The sequence below is a fragment of the Notolepis coatsorum genome, assembly GCF_963971535.1.
Source record: "Notolepis coatsorum genome assembly, chromosome: 3".
NCBI lineage: Eukaryota > Metazoa > Chordata > Actinopteri > Aulopiformes > Paralepididae > Notolepis > Notolepis coatsorum.
The window spans coordinates 201,826,620-201,852,518 of NC_140167.1; the positions used below are offsets into that span (position 1 = coordinate 201,826,620).

A 25,899-nucleotide genomic window follows, 5' to 3' on the forward strand; every position below is an offset into this window, starting at 1 on the left:
CCTTCATGATACCTAGTGGAGTATCCACTCTGAGCCGGGCCGTGTGTGTGAGGCCGCGACGGGTCCCATTCAGCACGCAATATGGAAGGAGTGACGGGGGAAACCCTGCTATTAGGGGTGTAACGGTACGTCGCAGAAGCCACGGTTGGGTACAACAGGTAAAAAATATTTATAATAATGATTATAATTATTATTATTAAATATAATTCTCTTTTATTAAGTTATACTTAGTTCCACCTAGGCTTGCCGCAGTAGTCAGTGATACCGGTGTCATTCTGTGTTCAGGCATCCTACCGAGTAAATTAATTGCCCACTGCCCCCCCCCCCCCCCCCCCCCCACTGTGTACGCTATTTAAGTTTCACTTCTAGAGTAGATTTAACTTCACGTGAAGCAGAGAGAGAAGACTCTAGAGAAGAGATGGCACGTTACACAACAACGGCAGAGGATTTATCAATATTTTGGATTTAAACACCGCAGCAGCTCGACCGGAGAGGAGCTCAGCAAAAGTACGTTCTCGGATCAGCTGTGAGTGAAAGTAGCGCGGAAGAAGGCTGGTGTGGGGTGTGTTATTTGGCGAACAAGAAAATGATGAACATTTTCATTAATCACCCTGCTGCTGTGTTACAAACATATATTTTGGGAAGGGGTGAATTAGGAGTTTTGAATTCAATTCTGCACGGAAAAAAAGGTTCTGCACGTGCGCTCCCGTTAGTGGTTAACGTACCGTTGCATTCGTTCGGTACACAGCGCGTACGGAACCAAAGGTCCAGCACTGAAACGGTTCGGTATGGATAAGTGTACCGGCGTTACACCCCTACCTGCCATGTTGCTGCTGGCCTTCACACTCGAGATGAAACAGTGTTATTAGTGTCATTAGTGTGAATATGGACAGAGCAGTCTTCTTAGACGAGCCGCGCGACTAAAGTCCAGCTGCACGTCTCGCTTCGCTAGTTTTTCCAAATTGTGCCTTTTCTAGCAACACCACTAAGGCTCCCACAGCCCATGTTTCAAGTTCACGTTTTGTTTTATTGGTCACATAGTAGTTATATCAATATCTGCATGTGATCAATGCTCGACTGTCAAATCAAATTCATTCAAAAACCTTTTTCCTTCTCTTTTTTCCCCCTCCTTTTTTCCGATTTTTCTCCCATCCCACTGTTAGTCGTTATGCCAATTCCCAACCCCCTTCCTGGTTGTTGCGCGCGCGCAAGAGCGCCTAAGCTTAACCAGTGTAGACACTTGCGGTCCCATGATTGGGCGTACATGTCACATGACCAGAAATTACCTGGCCAATCAGAGATGCGGAAACACAACTGGGTTGGGTAAAGCATTCACGTGCCCTAGTCGAGAGAGTGAACTGTTTTAAGTACCTCGGGAGTCCACATAGCCGAGGACTTGACATGGACCACACACATTGACAGTGTTGTGAAGAAGGCACGGCAACGCCTCTACTTCCTCAGGCGCCTAAGGAAGTTCAAAGTTTGTCAGAAGATCCTCAAGAACTACTCATGCACAATAGAAAGCATACTGACTGGTAACATCACCTCCTGGTTTGGGAATAGCACCGCACACGACCGTAGCAGACTACAGAGAGTGGCCTGTTCAGCCGAACGCACAATTGGAGGTGGGCTTCCCACTCTCCAGGACATTTACAACAAGCGTTGCAGGACCAAGGCTAAGAGAATAATCAAAGACTCTAGTCACCCAAACAACTGCCTCTTTGAACTGCTGTGGTCAGGCAAGCGCTACCGGAGTCTCATGGCCAGCACAGAGAGACTCAGAAGGAGCTTCTATCCCCAGGCCATCAGGATGCTCAATGACAATGACACTATGTAACAACTCGTCATCTACACTCACAGCACACACACATACACACTCACTTTAAATAAACACAACCTTAACACACCCACTTTAGACACCTTAACACACTTTATATTTATTAGTAAAGAGATTTGCATTACAATTCATACCTCATTGCACCTTACTAGGCCTGCCGCGATAAGCAATAAATCGATTAATTGCTGCGATAATTAAAATGAATGCAATGATTTTGACGGGCGCGATTAATTGCTATTTGCGCGTTTGTTTTAATGAGGCGGAACCAGTGCCCCTCAGTCACTGTCCGTGTTGGGAGGCGGGCCGCTGACGTTACTAGAGTACAGCACGGGAGCTCCGTGGGGCAACGCCACATAGACATTTCTCAATAGTGTTGCTCCTTTTAACCAAGTAGCATTATTTGTAGTGTAACGTTAGCTATTTTTAGACCCAAGTAGTTACTCGCTACTGCCCGGAGAAACTGGACTGCTAAATAAAGATTAAAGATCTAGCGTTCGTTGATGCTCATTCAATGCTAACAACATTAGCTACAAACGAAATACAACGTATAGCATAGCTACAAGTACAACACAGAATAACGTTAATACAATTACATGCATCATTGTTTACAATTAACGGGTGGGGCTAGTCAAAGGACTGGACACGGGGACAAGTTAAACATGAATTAATTTATTATAACACTCCGGTAGTTTTGAGTCGTGCTGCAGTGCTTACGCACCACAGCTATTATATTATATACTGCTTTGACGCTTCCTCCTCATCGTTGATTGCCTGTAGTAGCTGCATCTAACGTTAGTAGCTAACGTTAAAACTAACCTAAAGTTAGTTGTTCACCAACAATTTGTTTTATCATTAGCTCAAAAACATCATATCATTAGGCCAAGTTGTCGGCTCATAGTTTCTGCTTAGGATAATCACAAAATACTTCCGGTCCGGTCGGTGGGCTTCAAAATAAAAGTCTAAACACCGGAAAAGACGGAGCGGTGGGCTTCAAAATAAAAGTTTGGGGAAATAAATTTCAAAAAAGAAATTCTCTAACCGGTCGCAATAATATCGCTTATCGCGATATTTTCGGGGGCAATTAATCGCCCAGCAAAATGTGTTATCGTGGCAGGCCTACACCTTACCCTAAGTTTGTACCTCATCCCATTTCTGCATTGTACCTCACTGTTACTCTTTGTACTCTGTATTGTATATTGTGACAGATCTACTCCTTGGGACATGTAAGGGAAGGAAGATATATCCCGTCACGTGGGTAGAGGATTAGGACTGATGCAACACACGGTCTGCACAGCATTTAGGCACATTCACATCACACACATGATTGCGCTGATATAGTACACCTGCACATAATTAGTAGAGACACACCCCATGTGCACTCACAAGCATGTCACCCGGTACATTAACCAGGGGAGGGACAGAGGTTAGTTGAGCGGAGATTAGTGTTGGAGTAGAGAGTGTTATTATTAGTGTTCAGAGTTTGTGACGGTGAGAGGAAGTAGAGGAGAGGAGCTGAGTAGGGTATATCTGCAGAGCCGCAAGCCCAACGTCTGGGGGCGGGGCTTCGGGGCTTGTACTCGGTTTGACTGTGCGTGGGCAGGGTGTCGGGGGTTGTACCTTGTCTTGTTTCCTGTAAAACCCGGAAGTAGTCAGTTTGTGCCGTTTATTTTGAACCCTAACCCTAACCCTAACCCTAACCCTTTTACTATGGCAATTAATTAAAAAAAAAACTTGAAACTTGAACTTGATATGTATAACTGCAGATATGCATGTTCTCTCATTAACTAAATAAAAGTAGGGCTGCATTTAAAAAAGGTAAAATGAATAAAATGTGAAAATTGCATGTAAAAAAAGTGCTCAACTTCAGAAAGATAAAATAAAGGGAGCATTTTTTTTTTATATTTACAGCATATATATATATATCCATATTTGTCTGAATATACGGTGTATATAACCCCTCTATATACTTACTTATACACCTGTATATAACCCATAGCTCTATATGATAGCATGTACAAATGCTGTATATCCATCTAATATATATATACACACAGTATAAATTAGGGGTGTAACGGTACACAAAAACCACGGTAGGCTATGTACCTCGGCTTTGAAGTCCCGGTTCGGTACGGGTCCAGTAACTAATTGTACTTGTAGGGCTGTCAACTAATATTAATTTCTATATTGATATAATATACTGGTTAATATACTGTTGTATTCGTTCGGTACGGTATGGTACAAACTGAAACGGTTCGGTACGGATAAGTGTACCTTTACACCCCTAGTATATATATATTAGAGGTGGGCATAGATTAATTTATTTAATCTAGATTAATCTATCTGCAATCCTGGATTTAATCTAGATTAAAATGGCTCAAAAAAAATAAAAAAAAACCTGCCGAAGGCATTCAAAATATGTGTGTTCTACCCAAATAATTACCAGAAGTAAGTCCTTACTTTTTCTTTCCTCCTTATGTTTCTCAGGCCAGGTGGCCCATTACACCATGAGCCCATCTCCCGTTTCCAAAATGCATTACAGACTGTTTGAAAAAGCTGTTTTGCTATGATAATTGGTAATGAAATATCAAAATAATGTTCAATAAGATGTACTTGTGTTTAATAAGTTGTTTTATTCAGAAGTTAACACAAATAAATAATATTACCAGTACAGTATCTAGCACACTCTCAGGAGCAAAACAGAAAGAAGCATTTCAAACTTGAACTATGTGACATGGCTTGACTCAATCAGTCCAATCTCTATTTCTCCTTCTTCCACCAGTCACTAAGGGAAGACAAGCTTGTTTTATGTAGCGATGTCTACTTATAGTGCCTATAATATTTTTCCCGTTGGGTGCCAATGCAAATCAACTGCTCCAGTGGAGTTGCTCAGTGGCCAATGGTGTCAACTGTGGTTGTACTGGGCAGCTCCCAGGTGTGAATGGAACTGTGAATGTGAAGCAGGGCAGTACTTATTATTAGCACATATATAATAACCTGCATGCACTTGGTCTGTGTGTTTTCTCATCCGCTGCACCACTACCGTAAAGACTACAGAAGCTGCACCTCTACCGTAAAGACTACAGAAGCTGCACCACTACCGTAAAGACTACAGAAGCTGCACCACTACCGTAAAGACTACAGAAGCTGCACCACTACCGTAAAGACTACAGAAGCTGCACCACTACCGTAAAGACTACAGAAGCTGCACCACTACCGTAAAGACTACAGAAGCTGCACCACTACCGTAAAGACTACAGAAGCTGCACCACTATCGTAAAGACTACAGAAGCTGCACCACTATCGTAAAGACTACAGAAGCTGCACCACTACCGTAAAGACTACAGAAGCTGCACCACTACCGTAAAGACTACAGAAGCTGCACCTCTACCGTAAAGACTACAGACGCTGCACCACTACCGTAAAGACTACAGAAGCTGCACCACTACCGTAAAGACTACAGAAGCTGCACCACTACCGTAAAGACTACAGTGTGGAAGTATGGGGGTCGACATTTAAAAAGACAGTAAATCCAATAGTCTTACTGCAAAAGCGGGCCATTCGGAACCTTTTCAAGGCTGGTTACCATGAACACACAAATCCATTGTTTATAAAGTCTCATATTATGAAATGTAATGATTTGGTTTATTATAAAGCTATGCAAATAATGTACAGAGCTAAAGCAAAGTTACTCCCAGACGGGGTGCAACGTTTTTTTTTCAATACATGAAAGAAAGTGTGATTTGAGAGATATTTGTAAATTTACTGTTCAAAAAGCTAAGAAAGGGATTAAAAGGAGGTGTATTTATATTATTGGGGTTAACTTGTGGAACAATGCGGATATACAGTTAAGAATGAGTCATTCGCTTTTGGTTTTTAAGAAAATAGTTTGTAAAGTTATTTTTGAAAACTACAAGGGTGAATAATACTGTTTTTTTTGCTATTTTCTTTTAGAATACCGTTTGAGTCTTAATTTTGTTAAGAATATAGGACAGGCATGTATAAGCATTATGCTTCAGTCTGTACCTTTTCAGTCCCTGTAAAATCAAATATTGTTAAATGATGGTGTATATATATTGTATTGTGTGAGATGACAATGAAACTACTACCACTACTACTACTACCACTACCACCACCACTACTACTACTACTAGGGATGCACGATAATTATCGGGCCGATATCAGCAATTATGACGTCATCCCGATAACGTTATAGATAGCTCCGATAACGTATAATACATTTTTTGGTTAAAAGAAATCCGGTGTGGGTGGATTTGGATGAAGGGCGCTTGTTTTTATTATAGCCTCCTCCCGTTTTGCCAGTACTGTGGTAAAACTGATAGCGTGTGGTTTAGGAACAGGGAGTTTTTCACAAATCCAGCGCTCCCTTTCTTGGCTGTGACGTAGTCACGTTACATTCGGAGACAGACAGTCGATCTGCCAATTACGTCCCACGGCTTGCACCCACCTCTTCTTCTTACCACCAATCAGAAGCTCTCGTTCGTTTATTTACCTCTGGATTGTCAGCCATTACTCTACTCGGAGCTAACGTTATCTCCCCGCCAGCCACATTGACAAGTACCAGCGCTTATACATTACAGGCAAATGTCTTGTTGCACTTGTGGCAACGAGCGTTGTCAGCATCGACTTTAGTAAAATAGACCCAGACTTTTGAACATTTCGTTCTGTCCGCCATTATGAGAGCAGAGCTGTCTGTACTCGGTGTGTGTGTGTGTGTGTGTGAGTGAGTGAGTGTGTGTGGGAGGGGAAGAGAGGAGAGAGAGCTTGATTATAATTCTATGCGAATATTATATTGTTCACTCATCCTACCATATTTGAGTTACTGTGTGGAAGTGTGGGGTAACACGTATGAAAGCAACATAAAGCCATTATTTATATTACAGAAGAGAGCAGTAAGAATAGTTCACAATGTAGATTCAAGAGAACATACCAACGAATTATTTATTAAATCCAGACTATTGAAACTTAAAGAGTTAGCTGAAATACAGACTTTATTAGTTTTGTTTAGAGCAAAATGCAGAGTATTACCAGCAAATATACATAGGTTGTTCGTTCCCTGTCCAGATGACAGCAGAAGGAAATTAAATTTTAAACACCAATTTGCACGAACAACCTTAAAACAAAGGTGCACCTCAGTTATAGGTATCAAACTATGGAACTCCTTGCAGAACGATGAAAAGAGTTCCAATAATATATTTCACTTCAAAAGGTTGTGCAAAGAAAAGATATAGACAGTATAGCACAGTTTAGTATAATATTGCAGTTTAGCGTGTCAGAATGACGTAGCATAGAGTTGTAGTGTAGGCCAGTATGAGTATAGTAATATAGTATATAGCAGCGTAACATAGAATAATAATATATTAAAATATTGTATAATACTGTACCAATATGGTGTAGAATAAATAGTATGATTTAGTTATATTATAATCAAATAGAAATTAGATAGTATATAGAAGTATAATACATTATATAAGTGTGTGGGGGTGTGTGTGTGTGTAAATGAATGAACCTAAATATGTAGTTTGACTGATAGATAAAACAAAATGGGTTTATTTATGTTGATTTAATTTGGTTGTGTTGGTTAAATTTTTATTTTTTTTGCAAAATGGGTATATTCTGTTTGGTTTTACACAATATGTCTATCGGTGTGTTGTGTTGTGTGCGTGTGTAGGGGCAGGTATATATAAGATTTTTTCTTCTTCCTGTTCCTTTCGGCCATGGTATTTTTGGTGAATTATATGAATATGTACTGTTGGACTGTGGTAATTCCATGTACGAATAAATAAATGATGATGATGACAACAAGATTAGTTTGCGACGTTTAAATTCCTCAAAAAAAACCTCCATAATTTCTCGAGTACCGATAGCAGTACCGATGACGTCGGAGCTTATAAATACTAAAAAAAAAATTGTTTTTTGATAAAAAAAAATATATATATATATATATACACAGTTAAAAAAAATATTATAATACAATAAATATCGGTTATCGGTATCGGCTTGAGGAGCATAAAGTTATCGGTATCGGTGTCAAAAAATCAATAGCGTGCATCCCTAACTACTACTACAGAAGCTGCACTGGTTACACCAGCAGCACCCGGTCAGGCTTTAAATCAGAACCCTCTGTTGTGGCTGTAGGTCCGGCTCCGTGTGGGACCGCCTCTGGGTCCGGACTCGGACGGCGTTCCGCCCGTTAGTGACCCATGTTCTATAGTGTGGTAGTGAAAGGGTCAAGTTATTAATAAAACATAAAAAATTTAATAAAACATCATATCACATTGTATTGGAAGACAAAGTACTGCCAAATACCATACTGTCAAAACAAAAAGAAAACATTGTGATATGATAGTTTGGCCATATCGCCCTAAAAGGTGTTCTTACTGGTCATAGCGTGATGTTTACAACACTGAGACTGGGGCAGACGTGATGGAGTGCAAGAAGCACAGCCTCTCCCTCCCTCCCTCTCCCCTCCTCCCCGACGCTCCCTCCCTCTCCACCTCCCTGACGCTCTCTCTCTCTCCTCCTCTCTCTCTCTACCTCCCTGACGCTCTCTCTCTCCTCCTCCCTGACACTCTCTCTCCTCCTCCCTGACGCTCTCTCTCCTCCCAGACGCCCTCTCTCTCCTCCCTGACGCTCCCTCCCTCTCCACCTCCCTGACGCTCTCTCTCTCCTCCTCTCTCTCTCTACCTCCCTGACGCTCTCTCTCTCCTCCTCCCTGACACTCTCTCTCCTCCTCCCTGACACTCTCCTCCCTGACGCTCTCTCTCCTCCCTGACTCTCTCCCTCTCTCTCTCCTCCCAGACGCCCTCTCTCTCCTCCCTGACGCTCCCTCTCTCCCCTCCTCCCTGACTCTCTCTCTCTCCCCCGGCGCTCCATGTCTAGTTCTGCTGGGAGGGAGGGAGGGAGGGAGGGAGGGAGGGAGGTCTGGTCAAGAAGACATACAGCTCCCTATCAGTACAAACACAGACGGCCCACCAGGCTACTCTCCAACCCCCTTCTGTGACCAAACACCACGCATACCGTCTGGGAGAGAGAGAGAGAGAGAGAGAGAGAGAGAGAGAGGCGTTGAGAGAGAGAGCGAGGCGTTGAGAGACAGAGAGAGCGAGAGAGGGAGAGAGACAGAGGGAGAGAGACAGAGAGAGAGAGAGAGAGAGAGAGAGGCGTTGAGAGAGAGAGCGAGGCGTTGAGAGACAGAGAGAGCGAGAGAGGGAGAGACAGAGGGAGAGAGACAGAGAGAGAGAGAGCGAGAGAGGGAGGGAGAGAGACAGAGAGACAGAGAGAGAGAGAGAGAGAGAGAGAGAGGGGCATGGTTTCAGAGCAGAGAATATGGCTTATTTGTAATCATTAAAATTAGTCTCTGGGTGGTTAAGTTGACACCACATTTCTCTGTGGTGAGAAACTCACACATTCATAAACTCACATGTTCATAGACCTCCTCGCTAAGTAAGATACGTTCCTGCTGAGCAGCAGCTATGAAAACAGGCTGCAGCTACTGGCATTTAACTAGTTAAGAGCTGATGGAGGTCACACTCCTTCTTCCTCCCTCTCTTCTCTCCTCTCCTCTCCTCTCCTCTCTCCTCTCCTCTTCCTCCCTCTCCTCTCCTCTTCCTCCCTCTCCAAGATGCAGCTTACTGGCGTTTCACTATGTAGAGCTCCTCCTCCTCCTCCTCCTCCTCCTCCTCCTCCTCTCTTCACCTCCTCCTCCCTCCTAGGGCTGGGCGATATGGCCAAAAACGATATTGCGATATCAATAACAATATCATATCACTCGATAAAAAAAAAAATCGAATACATTTTTATTTTGCAGCAATTCTTTGTTGTTGCCGCCATCTTTAGTGTTACAGCCTCACACTCCAGTTCTCAGGCTGCATCTTTAGTGTTACAGCCCCTCACACTCCAGTTCTCAGGCTCCATCTTTAGTGTTACAGCCCCTCACACTCCAGTTCTCAGGCCGACATCTTTAGTGTTACAGCCTCACACTCCAGTTCTCAGGCTCCATCTTTAGTGTTACAGCCTCACACTCCAGTTCTCAGGCTGCATCTTTAGTGTTACAGCCCCTCACACTCCAGTTCTCAGCTCCATCTTTAGTGTTACAGCCCCTCACACTCCAGTTCTCAGCTCCATCTTTAGTGTTACAGCCTCACACTCCAGTTCTCAGGCTCCATCTTTAGTGTTACAGCCCCTCACACTCCAGTTCTCAGGCTCCATCTTTAGTGTTACAGCCTCACACTCCAGTTCTCAGGCTCCATCTTTAGTGTTACAGCCTCACACTCCAGTTCTCAGGCTCCATCTTTAGTGTTACAGCCCCTCACACTCCAGTTCTCAGGCTCCATCTTTAGTGTTACAGCCTCACACTCCAGTTCTCAGGCTCCATCTTTAGTGTTACAGCCTCACACTCCAGTTCTCAGGCTCCATCTTTAGTGTTACAGCCTCACACTCCAGTTCTCAGGCTCCATATTTAGTGTTACAGCCTCACACTCCAGTTCTCAGGCCGACATCTTTAGTGTTACAGCCCCTCACACTCCAGTTCTCAGGCTCCATCTTTAGTGTTACAGCCTCACACTCCAGTTCTCAGCTCCATCTTTAGTGTTACAGCCTCACACTCCAGTTCTCAGGCTCCATCTTTAGTGTTACAGCCCCTCACACTCCAGTTCTCAGGCTCCATCTTTAGTGTTACAGCCTCACACTCCAGTTCTCAGGCTCCATCTTTAGTGTTACAGCCTCACACTCCAGTTCTCAGGCTCCATCTTTAGTGTTACAGCCCCTCACACTCCAGTTCTCAGGCTCCATCTTTAGTGTTACAGCCCCTCACACTCCAGTTCTCAGGCTCCATCTTTAGTGTTACATCCCCTCACACTCCAGTTCTCAGGCTCCATCTTTAGTGTTACAGCCCCTCACACTCGAGTTCTCAGGCTGCAGCTGGTTTGAAAGCTAAAGTAAACTGGCTTCTCTGCTGGCTGTGGCTCCAGGGGAGTTGAACAGTTCTGGCTCTGCTAGTTTATTTTCTATCTTTTGGCGCTTTTTTTGGTGGACAAACCATGAGCAAAGCCATTACTTTAAGTTGCAGGCAAGAAACACAAGTCTGTCCACTGTCTCTGGTTTTAAAACTGCCCTGTTGCAGGTCACACATTTAATTTAAATTTTTTTAAGATATAGATTATTAAAATATATCACGATAATTATCGTTATCGTTATATCGCCCAGCCAGTCCCTACTCTCTTCACCTCCTCCTCCTCCCTCCCCTTATCTCTCCTCCTCCTCTTATCTCTCCTCCTCCTCCCCTTCTCTCTTCACCTCCTCCTCCCTCCCCTTATCTCTCCTCCTCCTCTCTCCACCTCCTCCTCCCTCCCCTTCTCTCTTCACCTCCTCCTCACTCCTCCTCCTCTTCACCTCCTCCTCTCTTCAAGGCTGCAGCTACTGGTGTTTAACTAGTTAAGAGCGGATGTAGGTCACACTTCCTCATCCTCCTCCTCCTCCCCTTCTCTCTTCACCTCCTCCTCACTCCTCCCCTTCTCTCTTCACCTCCTCTCTTCAAGGCTGCAGCTACTGGTGTTTAACTAGTTAGAGCTGATGGAGGTCACTCTTCCTCCTCCTCTTCTCTCTTAACCTCCTTCTCTTCCTCTTCATCCTCCTCCTCCTCCTCTCTGCCTTCCATCACCCACCTTCATAGCCAGAAACTGCACTATACGCTGAATAGCACATCAGATATCAAGTCAAGGACGGTACGAATAACATTCTTTACAATGTGCACCAATGATAACAAAAGAATGCAAAGCTTCTCACATTACAGTATGCCATTCATTTTTTTTTATTCAGTCAAGTTACTTTATCTGTACATGGAAATATCTTGTATGTGACTGAAGATGTATTCGTTAGGACTGCCCCGCCATCGAGTTGATTATTATTATTATTATTGATATTTGGTTCGTTAGTTGCCCTCATATTGCACTGCAGCAGAACAATAAAGTGAGGAATGTGACTTTATTAGATGTATCAATGAAATCGAATGGAATAGACTCTTCCGACTAGTCAACTAAATCCCATGACAAATAGTGTCCAGAGAAATTATTTAGTGGACGACAGCCCTCAACGTTTTTTTTGTATCCACTTTTTAAATTTTTCTCCCATCCCAATTTAGCCGTGCCAATTCTCCCACCACTGGCTGGTTGTAGGGAGGATAGAAGCCCGTCACATGTCCCCTCCGATACATGTGGAGGCAGCCTGTCGCATCTTTTCACCTGCCAGCGCGGACTCTCATTTTGGCGAGGTGTAACGTGTGGGAGGCTCACACTACCCCCGACATTTTCCTGTCTCTGCTGTGCAGGCGCCCCAACCGACCTGTAGAAGTCGCTGTTTACAACGTCCAGATTACGTCCGCTGCGCCACCCAGCCGCCTAGCCCTCAATGTTTCTAATGTGCTTTTAACGTGCGCTGCAAGACAGATTGTAGAGCCATATGGAATCCGCGATCACGGAATCGCGGACGGAATCGCGGAATTGAGCAATAAAAATGGAATCCAATAATAAAAAAAAAAAAAAAAAAAAATTTTTTTACTGTTGTGGACTTGTACAGCACTTTGTTCAACTTTGTCAGTGCTGTAAAGTTTAAACCTTTTTAAATCTTAGACAAACAAAACACTTTGCTTTCATGAAATATTGTAAGCCGTCATTTGAGGCTTTATAAAAGCAGCACAATGAACACAAATCTGTCAGTTCAGAGTCCGACCTCATCTTAAATAACAAACAGCATTGCTTGTTGTAGTTAACAAAGAGAGGCAGAGTTGATTTTGCAAAAATATATATAATTTTTTTTTTTTTTTTAATAATCGAATTTTATTTTCATATTCGAATACCATGCCCATCGAACAAAGCTTCGAAGTATTTAAGACAGCCCTATTAAATGGACTGTTATATCTTATTAAATTGTGTACATTTATTCATTCCCACTTATTAGACACTATTTCGGATGGTAAAATGAGCGTACAAAGCAAAATACAGAATTCTGAAATATTAAAACGGAAAAAACGGAATTTGGAAACAATATGGCTCTAACAGATTGCCTCTGTAAAGATATGAGCAGTTTCTCTAATCTCTTAAGCCTTTCCAATAACATTTTCACATGAGGCCGCGGACCAAGGTGATATTTTGGGGCTCTCTGCGTCTATGGTTAGACTCCAGAGGGCAGAGAGGGCGAAGGGTTGGCAGGGTGAGGCTCATCTGTTGACGTAACGTACATAGTGTTATATATCCTGCTTTTATGCTACTCCATGTTTATTTACCTACTTATTATCTACTTATTATATGACTAGTGCTCTAATGGGTCCTACTCCTACTGCTGGACTGACCCGTTCTCTTGTCCAACACATTGCATTGTACAGTTGGACCTTGTGTTAACATGTAGCACGTACAGTGCTGTATATACTGCATATTTTTATATTTACCGCAAATACATCCATATTTGTCTGAATATGAATGTATGCATGCAATGTATGATGGCATGTACAATAATGCTGTATATACCATATAATAATATATATATTTATTCTCACCGCATATAAAGTATATCTATCCACACCTGCACACTTTTTACATATCTGTAGTCTATATATGTACATATCCTACTCTTACTAATTACGCTGCTGGCCAGTATGACTTACTACTAGGGGTGGACGGTATAAACTGTATGAATTTGCTCTACGGTATGGATTTTGATTATACCTTGTAACCGGTAGAGCAGCTCTAAAATAGCAATGTAACCACAGCGCGAATATTTCACTCGCATTTGCCCCTAAAAATAGATAGAATTAGTCATAGATAATAGATATGTGCAAACTGGAAAAAGTTATTTAGGAGGCTTCGCGCAGTGGGCGTGTCAACACGCAATTGTCATTTCATAATAAACACATATCACCGCGGCGCACAGCAAGTTTCAATTTCAGTTCCTGACATTTTTAACCAGTGGAGAAAGGTAAGAGATTTCCCTATCGTTTTTCTTATATGAATTATTCTACGTTAATAAAACATACCTGGTGATCTGCTGTGAACATTATGATATGTGTGTAGTGTTCTGATAACGACGGCTGGGCAGCGGGGCTGGATGCTGGATTTTGCGAGAAGCATATGCAGCTGCAGAGCCGCAGAATCCACCATAACCCACTGTGACGTGCATGGGTACGTGGGTTGGGCATTATCATTATTCCTGTATTTATGACACCATCTGAACATCAGGTTAGTATATTTATTGTGTTGTCTGTTATGTGTAGTGTTGTGTCATCTCCTAATTTCTGTTTCTATTCACAGATGCCACTCATCTCCCCCTGATTGAATTGGTTGCATCTGATTGGTGCACCTTGGAGCAGGCAGTGGAGATGGGTGGTTAATAGAGTGGAGATGACACAACATCGGGGCGCCTCACTCTGTCAGTTCTGATCAGAGTTTCGTGAGGTTGCCATTGATTGACCACTGTGTGTGGACTTGCCATTGCTTTGTTTGCCACTGTGTGTGGACTCCAGTAGCAGGATATATATAATATTGTTGTGGGCCTTAGAGCCATTTGCCTTCCTGCTTGGAAGTGAGTATATATATATATATCTATTTGTGTTGCTCTGGTGCTAAGTAGAACACTGTATATTATATTATATCATATTGTATTATATATATATATAATTAGTATTCCCTTATACTGTAAGTGCTCTATGGCTGGGTGGTTCCCAGTGTTTACATTATATTTTGCTTAGTGTTTGGTGGTATTTAGATATTGCCTGTTTGTTCTCCCATTACCCTTTCCCCTTTGTGTTTGTGCTGTGGGTTTCAATCCCCACGATAATAAATATTATTTCCCTTTTGGAAACAGTGGGTTTAAATCCCCGCTATAATAAATATCATTTACTATTTGGAACAACGCCTTGTGTTATTTTCTTTACCTGCCTGGGACCGGTGCTTTAAAAGCACTACTGGACGGGCTGGTTTTCACATACAGCCCGGTCCAGCTTATTCTATATTGTCTTGTGACATTGCTATGTGACACCCACCCATCTGTACCGGCACAGTGCAGTACTCCAATTCAGCCATTGGCAATTCAGCCGTTGGGTGGGGGGCGCTGTTGAGCCGGGCCTGTGACCGGACCTGAAAGCGCCCCTACTCTGCGGCTCTGCAGTTGCATACTATTGGGATTAGTTGGGAGCAGCACGGAGTCTCGACTCGGGACTTATTTTATTTGGAATATAATGACTGTATACGCAAAAGTAGCCTAGTTTTAAGTTAAAATATTATAAATCTACATGCCTTGAGGATGTCATTATTTATATAGCCTGTCTATCAGGCAAAAAAAATATTCCAACGGAAACACTGATACCGTGATATATACCGTTACAGTCTATGCTTCAAATTATACCGTGATATAAATTTTAGACCATACCGTCCACCCCTACTTACTACCATACTGTCTTTATATCTGTATCACTGTACATATTATACTACAACTCCGTACATACATCCGATTAGCACTACACTCAGTAGTACTAATCTGTATATTTTCTACCCGGTTTAATCACCTGTACATTGTATATGTTGCACTTTACTGTTACATTTGCACTCTGGTTGGATGCCAAACTTATTTACATTTGTACTGTTCTTGTGCTGCATAATGACAATACATTTCAATTTAATCTAATATGACAAATCTTGTATACGATGAAAGAATACTCCGGTCCTTTCAGTCCTGTAGAGAAAAGGTCTTGGTGTTTTCCCTCCACTGAACTAGAAAAGCAAAGAAAGACAGCTTGTGTGTGTGTGTGTGTGTGTGTGTGTGTGTGTGTGTGTGTGTGTGTGTGTGTGTGTGTGTGTGTGTGTGTGTGTGTGTGTGTGTGTGTGTGTGTGTGTCGTCAGCCTCTTCAGGGCTGCCTTATAGAAAAGGGCAGAATGAGCTGAAAGGAGGTACATTAAGTCACAAACCGGCTCGGGAACGTTAGACAAGCGTTCGTCAAACAGGAGAGCGTTTGTTTGACTGCGTTTCGCTCTGAATTAAGCGGAGGAATATACTGGCGGCGCTCCTGCAGTCAGCTGAGTGTCGCCGTGTTGTGAGAACAGCAGCGGCCCCGGGGCCGAGGAGCCTGTGATGAAGGACCGCACTGTCTGCAGGAGAGTCACATAACGGCACATTTCATCACAATACCATATTAATAAAGAGAGATTGGACGATACCATATTTGCCGATATCACAAAGTCTGCCACGATGCGATTTTCGATTCGACTAACAACCTTGGTCCACCTCGCTTGAACTTGCAATGTGTTTCTAACGGACACGTTTCTAAATCGTCTCGTTTAAAACAAATAAAGCGTGAACATTGGCACGGTGTACCCGTCTGTGTGTATTCATCCACAATCTGTAGCTCGACGTGAAACTATTCGCAATTAATCGTAAAAATAATTACGTGTCATTTTATTTCAACCAAAAATGCTTAAACAACAACGTTAGTCATTTTGTGCAAAAATGGAAAGCTTGCCAATGTTCATGAGGCAGAATTATTACAATAGCCGATAATACATTTTCCCAACAAAAATATGATCTTACTTTCATAATTCTTCATTTGCCAGTCAGTGTCAATGTGAGAACAGCTGACGGTTACACCGACTTGTTGTCCATCTATTCATTACATCTATTTGTAATGATACTCGTTCTGTTGTATGTTGGCTAAATCAACCAATTCCATAGGGCTGCACGATTTTGGGAAATTATCGATTTTTCTGACAGATATTGCGATTGCGATTAAATTTAATAATAATAATAATTTGCGATTATTTCTTTTTTTTGCGATTTGATAATTGCATCATTCCAAATCGCGCTTTCGATTTTTAAAATCGATTAATCGTTCAGCCCTAGTGTTGGCGGCAATAAAATCATCCAACAGACATCATCATCCCGGTTTTTACCTCGGACTTCCTCCGAGAAGAAGGCAGAGTGGCGCGACACAAACAGCTTGAGCTGCTCATCCAGGTTGCAGACGGCCTGGTCCACGTCCCAGGAGCGGACGCCTGTGGAGACAGAGGCACACCGCGGGGTTAACAGAGAGATGGGGCACACCATGGGGTTAACAGAGAGACGGGGCACACCATGGGGTTAACAGAGAGACGGGGCACACCACGGGGTTAACAGAGAGATGGGGCACACCACGGGGTTAACAGAGAGATGGGGCTACTCAGTATAGAGCAGCGTTTCCGTTAGCCGGTAATTACCGGTATTTGACCGGCAAAATATGTTGAAGTCCGAATATTTAAATATCTCCGGTCTTAATGTCCGGTGAAAATAATTCCTCTAAGCACAATTTTATTATTTGAATTGTATTAAAATCGGCTAAAATTAAATAGCATATGCGAATGAACGAAACAATAATTCCATTTTCAGTTTCATTGTTGTTTCACTCTGATAGGATGGCGCCGCTCAGATGTGAAACTTATAACGACAAACAGGTATACGAGGAAGAGAGAGAGATGGCGAAACAAGCTAAGCTTAGTAAATATTTCATGAAACCAAGCACAAGCAGGTCTAATAATGACAACGAAGATGAGTCTTCTGAACTTGAAGTCACAGAGACCGCTGACGCTGATGCCGTGGTGGCTCCCGCGGAAAAGAAACAAAAATGTCGAGCGTACTTTTACTATTAATTTATTGATTGAACCACAAAGAGCATCCCCAGTCTGCTGCTACCGTTGCGAGCCTCGCCTGTTCCAATGGGGATCTATTAAAGTCGAACCAGCAACTAAAGTCGCTGTTCTCGCAGCCGTCGCAGGTACAAAACGGATAGGCACAACGAGAGACGGGGTGAGTGACTAGTGTTGACTGCAACTGTTGGTTGACTGCCGTGTCACATAGTAATGCATATTATTGATTATAACTAATGTAGGCTATAACCTATAATGAAATTAACAAATGAGTTACTGTTACACGCATGTGGCTCGTCCTCTCTGCATGTGGCGACGAGCTAGCAAACGAGGCAATGTGATGATCAACTACAGTTTGCTGTGTGTGAAGTTGAACATTATGATATGTGTGACGTGTCTGATACAACGAGGTGAAGCGATGTCGACTCGAGATTCATTTGGGGGTGCGTGTGACAGAGCTGCTGCAGCGGGAGCCTGCGGGGCGGGAGCTTGATGCTGGTAGCGTATCGCACTAACTTGAGAGGCGAGAGATAGTAATTTGATTCTGCAAATCAATTTCTCATTCTTCGCTTGATGTAATTAATACACATGTCCAATTATAACGGAATTCGTTAGCTCATAAAAATGTGATTATAATAGACTGCTGTTTAAAACTCTGACCGGAATATCTCGAATATGTCCGGTGATAGAAATCTTGCAGGACACCCAGACCGGCACGAATATGTTCTAACGGAAACGCTGGTATAGAGGTCAACACTAGAGATGTTCCGATACCATTTTTTCCTTTCCGATCCGATTCCGATACCTAAGCTTTGGGTATCGGCCGATACCAGTGCATACATATAAAAAAAAAAAAAAAAAAAAAGTATATAAATTATATATATATATTTTTTTTTACAGATACTGTTTTATATATACTGTTTTTTAGTAATAACTAGAAAGTAATGGTATTTATTCAACAGGTGATTGTATAGATTTGTATTAGTATCATTAATCAATGAGTATGGGGCTGCAGCACTGCAGATATACCCTACTCCAATGATCCACTCGCTTTGCACTCGCTACCCAGTGGCTCTGCAGATATACCCTACTCAGTCTACAAGGCTCCGTTGAAGTAGCAGAGGAACTGTTGTGATTTTTGCACAATAAATATTCAACATTCTCTTTTGAGACTCCGCCTCAGACTCTTATCATTTGGCACTAAAAGCTAAACATTGTCGCCGATATGGCTGTCCACAACATGTCATTAATTGTGTACGCGACGTGCAATTGTGCAATGACGACGTTACCGTGAGCTAGGTTAGCTAGCATCTATGGAAAGACCATAGAAGACTGTAACGTTACTGGTGACATTGTGATTTAACTTGGAATACTCCTTTGCCAACTTGCTGTACTTTGCTTGCAGGTCTGCAGCCATTATTGCTGGATTATGAATAGCCCCAACTTTAGCCAAGGTAACGTCAAAGCTAGCTTTCGGTTAGCTGTTCAATGCTAATAACACCAGCCACCAAGTGAACTCATCAGAGCTCCCCGTCAACAGCGCTCTGTCGGGACGATGGCATTTTAAGAAAGTATCTGCTCTGCTGTTAAAATGACAAATGGCAATTGACACTTTAATTCACGGTCTATTAAGCACACGTTTGTTTTATAATGCTCACTCAGCGAGTAGGGTATATCTACAGAGCCCAACGTCCGCAGTGTTGTTGATAAATTACGTCATATGGTATCGGAGCGCAACATTAGAGGGTACTCGCCGATACCGATACCAGCATTTTAGGCAGTATCGGCGGCATTTCCGATACTGGTATCGGTATCGGAACAACTTTAGTCAACACCACGGGGTTAACAGAGAGATGGGGCTACTCAGGCCTAACAAAAATAATAGTTGGTTTCAGGTTGCCGACCGACCCTGCCGATTTAGGTGCGACCCAATATATTTTATGAGTTTTAAAAAAAAATTATATATTAAAAAAAAAAAAAAAAAAAAATCCGTTTTTTTTTTTTTTTTTTGAATAAAGTTTCATATAAATCTTAGTCAAACATTTAGTATTATGGATATTAAACATGCTGGCAGAGTACATGCATCCATGTTGTTGTGAACATTTTAATTAAATAAAGAAATTCCCTATCCATAGTCGCCGTGGGAAAGAATAAAATAAAAAAATAAAATAAAATAAATTCCCTACCTACCCATGGCCAAACTGACAACCAACCTGAAACCAACTATTATTTTTGTTAGGCCTCAGTATAGAGGTCAACACCACGGGGTTAACAGAGAGATGGGGCTACTCAGTATAGAGGTCAACACCACGGGGTTAACAGAGAGATGGGGCTACTCAGTATAGAGGTCAACACCATGGGGTTAACAGAGAGATGGGGCTACTCAGTATAGAGGTCAACACCACGGGGTTAACAGAGAGATGGGGCTACTCAGTATAGAGGTCAACACCACGGGGTTAACAGAGAGACAGGGCTACTCAGTATAGAGGTCAACACCACGGGGTTAACAGAGAGATGGGGCTACTCAGTATAGAGGTCAACACCACGGGGTTAACAGAGAGACAGGGCTACTCAGTATAGAGGTCAACACCACGGGGTTAACAGAGAGACAGGGCTACTCAGTATAGAGGTCAACACCACGGGGTTAACAGAGACGGGGCTACTCAGTATAGAGGTCAACACCACGGGGTTAACAGAGAGATGGGGCTACTCAGTATAGAGGTCAACACCACGGGGTTAACAGAGAGACAGGGCTACTCAGTATAGAGGTCAACACCACGGGGTTAACAGAGAGATGGGGCTACTCAGTATAGAGGTCAACACCACGGGGTTAACAGAGAGATGGGGCTACTCAGTATAGAGGTCAACACCACGGGGTTAACAGAGAGACAGGGCTACTCAGTATAGAGGTCAACACCATGGGGTTAACAGAGAGACGGGGCTACTCAGTATAGAGGTCAACACCACGGGGTTAACAGAGAGATGGGGCTACTCAGTATAGAGGTCAACACCACGGGGTTAACAGAGAGATGGGGCTACTCAGTATAGAGGTCAACACCATGGGGTTAACAGAGAGACGGGGCTACTCAGTATAGAGGTCAACACCACGGGGTTAACAGAGAGATGGGGCTACTCAGTATAGAGGTCAACACCACGGGGTTAACAGAGAGATGGGGCTACCAGGGCTCGAGACTAACGATGTCCCGTCGTCCCGGGGACGATAAAATATTGATTTGGGACGAACAGAAATCTTTTTTGGGACGCAACCGGGACGGGGAGGATTTTTTCTTTTTTTCACAGGAAATGTAAATTAGCCGACTGTCATATATTGCTGTCAAATGGTGAATCTAAACGTTGCATGATTAGCCGAATCCAATGTCTATCTCAGTCTCCCAAGGCAGCGATACGCTAATCCAACATCAAGCTCCTACCCACCTCTCCGCAGCAGCAGCAGCAGCATCACACCCCAAATGAATCTCGCTCCAAAAAATTAAAACGTGTTAACAGGTGACTAGGTGAGGGAAATCTCTCTTACCTAGGCTTTCTCCACTGTACAAAAACACCGCGAAAAGTAAAATAAATAAAAAAACACGCTATACTGTCACTGTGGCATACTCTCAGTGAAGCGAGCACTGTAAACAATAAACATGCTGCGCTATTTGAAGAGGGTGAACAACAGAAGATGGAGAACAGTCCCAAACTGACCAACAAGGAACTGCATCCAGCAATACTACCCCAGGCCCAGGGCCTGAGTCTAAGGTGAGGACACATTTAAATCACAGAAGTGTAATGTTAGTCTATTGGAACTGTATAGAGTTATCGACGCGTTCTAGTTATAGCTGCTTATTATAGCTAACGTTACTGACTAACGTATATCAGACTGCCACTGATTAATCCATAGTTCACACTATTTTATTCTTATTGTTAATATTATTATATTGTTATTCCTATTTTAGTCCTATATTGACCTAATGTTTATTGTTGTTCAATGTGAGCGATACATAGTCTGCTCTGTAGTGCCGAATTTCCCTCTGGATTATTAAAGGATTTCTATTCGATTCTATACTAACACGTAATGTTACTAGTTACTACCATTGCGAGTTAATTGGCATAACGTTACATTTATCGAAACGAACACGGAGAAATAGACGACTTCACTTCAGCTACATGATGAATCTATATTATTCAGTGAGGAGGGCCCGCTGGAATTTAGCAGCAGTTATCAATATCGACCAGGAGGACAGCGCGATCTAAGGGACATGTTTCATTACTAGTCAAGTGTCATTACTTTAGTTATCAAAGGTGGAATCTCTGGACGCAATGACATTATATAGTTTAAAGCTAAACTACGTTTTTCTTTCTCGTTAGAAGAAGGATAACTTATTCAGTTAGATTTGATTTGATCTTTATTTATCTAACATTTTCAACCATAAACACACATTTGTAATAACAAAAAAAATACAAATACATTTAATCAACATGGCTCCAATTGGTTGACTATAACAGCACCGTGACCAAATATCCCTATATTGTTAAACACAATTTTTTATATATATATATTTATTTTTAATCATAATTATTCTTGTGAAATCTTTCCACCTGGGAGCCTTTTGACTAAATCAATTAATTCTCCCCTTCTCTGAATGGTGTTTCTTATGGCAATAACAACTATAGACGACAAAACCAAAGTAAATAAACAACATTTGATTTTTGGGACGGTTACATTCACTTTGGGACGGTTAAAATTGTATTTCGGGACGGTTCTGGGACGGTGGTGAAAAAAGTTAGTCTGGAGCCCTGGGGGCTACTCAGTATAGAGGTCAACAGGTCATTCAAGTTCAAGTTTCTTTATTAGTTGTCATACAGAACACTTTTGTATGAAATGCTTCTTTCTGTTTTGCTCCCGAGAGTGTGCTAGGTAAAATAGATAAGTATAATATAAGTATAAAATAGAAAGGCAAGTACGTAAACAAGTGTAACAAAACAAAAAAATTCAATATACATATATACAATATACAATGCAGAGTAGAGAAGGTAACTGAGTTACAATACAATAATATACAGTACAATGCAGAATGGGATGAGGTACAACTTAGCTTGTGGTGCCACCTTGTGGTGGTAAGGTGCAATGAGGTATGAGTTGTGAGTTGTAGTGCAAATCTCTTTGACCAATAAATATATAGTGTGCAAGTGTGTAAGAACTTCACTCAACATTCATCTGCCAAACATTTCACTGAAGCGAGACGACGACGAGGGAAGGTCAACACTAGGCTTCCTTACTCGATCGACAACGTTAACGATCAATTAATCGATCAATTGTAACAAAATACCCACTTTACCAAACAATAACAAATGTATTCGTTTCCACAATCAAAGGGTTTATTTCCACAGCAGTGACATATTGCATTCTCGCAACATTGCATGGCATATGAAACATATATTAAAACACATTTGTATCGACTTTAAGCAGGCGAGCTGCATATGTGGCAAAAGAAAAAGAAAAGTCACTCCCCACTTATCAAAAGCATGTATTTAAAAAAAGAAATCTAAAATGTTCTAAACACGGTTTTATATTAACTTAATAAATAAAGTGAAACAAATTCTACTTATGGCCAATAGACCTAACTAAATAACAGATTACGCGCATAAAACGCTGAAAACAACCAGCTGTTAATGAAGCAACAATAGTATTTCTAATGAGGCTATTATTATTATTATTATTATTATTATTTTGCAACAAGATAGCCTATATAGAGCACATCAACATGGTCAGAGAGGAGCACATGCAGCCTGCATCACAACCAGTTCAAAAACACGGGTATATTATAGAGGTACTGGCGTGCCAGCTTTGCCAGCCTGGGGAATCTCCCCGCATTTACTTTCCACCAGTCAGTCGGACTTGTATCGAGGGATGGGGAATGGCTTCTTTTAACCGTCACGCGAGGTGGTCTGCCACATGACGAGCGGGTAAACCTCCAATGTTAGTTAGCAACACCGCAGTGGTGACCCGCCAGTCCTCGTGACGTAGCAGCAACTAGTGATGATAACATATAGCTTTCGGTCACCAGGTCAGTACAGCCGTCTGTCATCAATGCAACCTGGCAAGCACCAGTAACGTTTGCTATAGCTCCTTGAGCAACTCCTAACTCCTAGACCTAACTCTATAGGGGGTTAGGTCTATAGGGGGTTAGGTCTATAGGTTAGGTCTATAGGTCAGGTCTATAGGTTAGGTCTATAGGTTAGGTCTATAGGTTAGGTCTATAGGAATAGGGGTTGAGGTCTATAGGGGGTTCAGGTTCTGTAAGTTCAGTGTTTCTGTGGCTCAGCAGCCGCTTCAGAATAACTTGTACAAACTCAGCCATGTCATGATGGCGTCTCTCGGTTAACAAGTTTAATTACATGCGTCGACGTCGTGTTCTAATGTCAGACGGGAGGAGGAGGAGGAGGATTCAAATCATTGCCCCAAAGCTGACATTTTAACAACTACTAGGCTTCCTGGGGCTGGTCGTCTACATGGCACTTATCTCGCAGACATGAGCAACAGTGTTCAACCTCTAGTGTGAGAGTGTACTGAAATAACATGTGAAGGTCATGTGGTTCGTCTGGTGAAATAACTGTTTTGACTCAGGGTTTCCCCGTTATCCGGTCATAACCGGGGTTTTTTTAAACCGGGAAAATCTGTTGAAGTCCGACATATTTATATTTAATGTCCTGCGAAAGAAATTCCCTCTTATTTTTTATTTGGTTACCCAGTAACTTGCGTCCACTAAAAGTGAAACGGAGATCTCACGCTCCCTGAGATCCTGTCAGGCGCGCGCGTGCGTGTGTGAGGAGGAAGGAAAACAAACAGTGGAAGCAGCAGCGAGAGAGTTGAAGGACGATTCTATGGAGTAAGTTTGGTGCGTCGCATTGGAATACACCTAGAGTTATCTATAAAAAAGGTAAAAACTGATTCAGATTAATTTATTGTCACAGCTTTTTTAAATGTACATATACATACATTCAGAAAAACATGAGATGCTCGTTTTTCCCAGCTCCTCAATGGTTGGCGTTTGTGCTTTTCCAAAAACAACAAGTCGCCCACTTCGCATAGCGTTCATAGACTATTGATACGAACACGCTGTAGTAGGGGTGGGCAGTATGGCTTAAAATGTATATCACGGTATATTAGGGCTGGGCGATAAAACGATAATTATCGCGATATATTTCAATAATAAAAATAATATCGATAAAAGATAAAAATAAAAAAAGACTCGTCTTTCTTGAAGTAATGGCTTTGTTTGTCCAAATGACAATACTGACCAAATTGAGATTTATTTTTCTCTTGTCCATTTATTTAGTTTGCTTTCTAATTTAAAATACAGGTTGAAACCGTCTGTACACAGTTAACACTTTCAGTGCCACTCACGAGATTTCTCTGTTTTTTTTATAGGTGGTTGCATGCCACTCACGAGATTTCTCGGATTTTTTTTTTTTTTTTTTTGCGTTCTGAAAAAATTATTGCATCACCCGAGCCTACCCGAGTATAGCCGAGGGGCGCAGGCGATCACTGTGGAAAAAAGCGCCCCCTGTCGTCACCCAGATGACATAAGTGATTTTGGAATGGACTCAATGAATGGGGAAAAAAATCCGGTACTCCACATTTTCCAGTTCACTGATCCAGCCGGGGTTACCACAGTTCATTCTGGAGCCTCAGATCCCCGCGGATCATGGAGTTCTACTGTATCGCGTTGGATCCATACACGTATCGATTTTTTCGAATGGTGATCAGGAATTGGAATATACCAGTTGGATACCATCTGATGTCAGGTAAGGACTCTATGTTATCAGTGGTAGGATAATCAGAGTAAGTTTGATGAAGTTATAAGCTGTTTTGTGAAATGTCTTCTTTCGGTTTCACTGTAAAAGTCCGTGAGGAAATCAACGGAGCGATTATCAGTGCGCGGCCGTAATGTGCGTGCGTGCACGTATAATATTGATCATCTAGCGTTTATTTGAAAACGATTCATAAAAAGGCCGACGAATATCAACGTTGTGGAATATTCCACTAAAAGACGATTTTCATAGAATGCTCCAGAATGAGCTGTTTTTTATATCAAAACGGGGGCTTTTCTAACTGCTCTGAAACGGCAACGACGCGATAAAAAAACAATCTGCCTTCACAGCACTGACTGGAAAATAGTCTTTGATAATGCGATGGGCAGATTAGACACACAGCCATAATTTAAAACATAGATTAGGCGATATTAACGTTAACATTGGCGCCGATGGTGGCATTCAAGCGGTAAAACGGAAAACCAGGCGTGGCGCTGAAAGTGTTAACAGTAACACTGCTGCTCATCATCAACATAGACTAGTGATCATAAGATAAGATATTCCTTTATT

General features: G+C 42.2%; 1 protein-coding gene across 1 annotated transcript in view; it reads right to left on the reverse strand.

The window, feature by feature from the left end:
* map1sa (microtubule-associated protein 1Sa) overlaps positions 1-25,899 on the reverse strand; it is a 94,433-nt gene that overhangs the window by 35,009 nt on the left and 33,525 nt on the right. Inside the window, exon 2 of the mRNA XM_084310190.1 lies at positions 16,786-16,887. Coding sequence (XP_084166316.1) covers positions 16,786-16,887 — 102 coding nt within the window. The remainder of the gene's footprint in view (positions 1-16,785; positions 16,888-25,899) is intronic.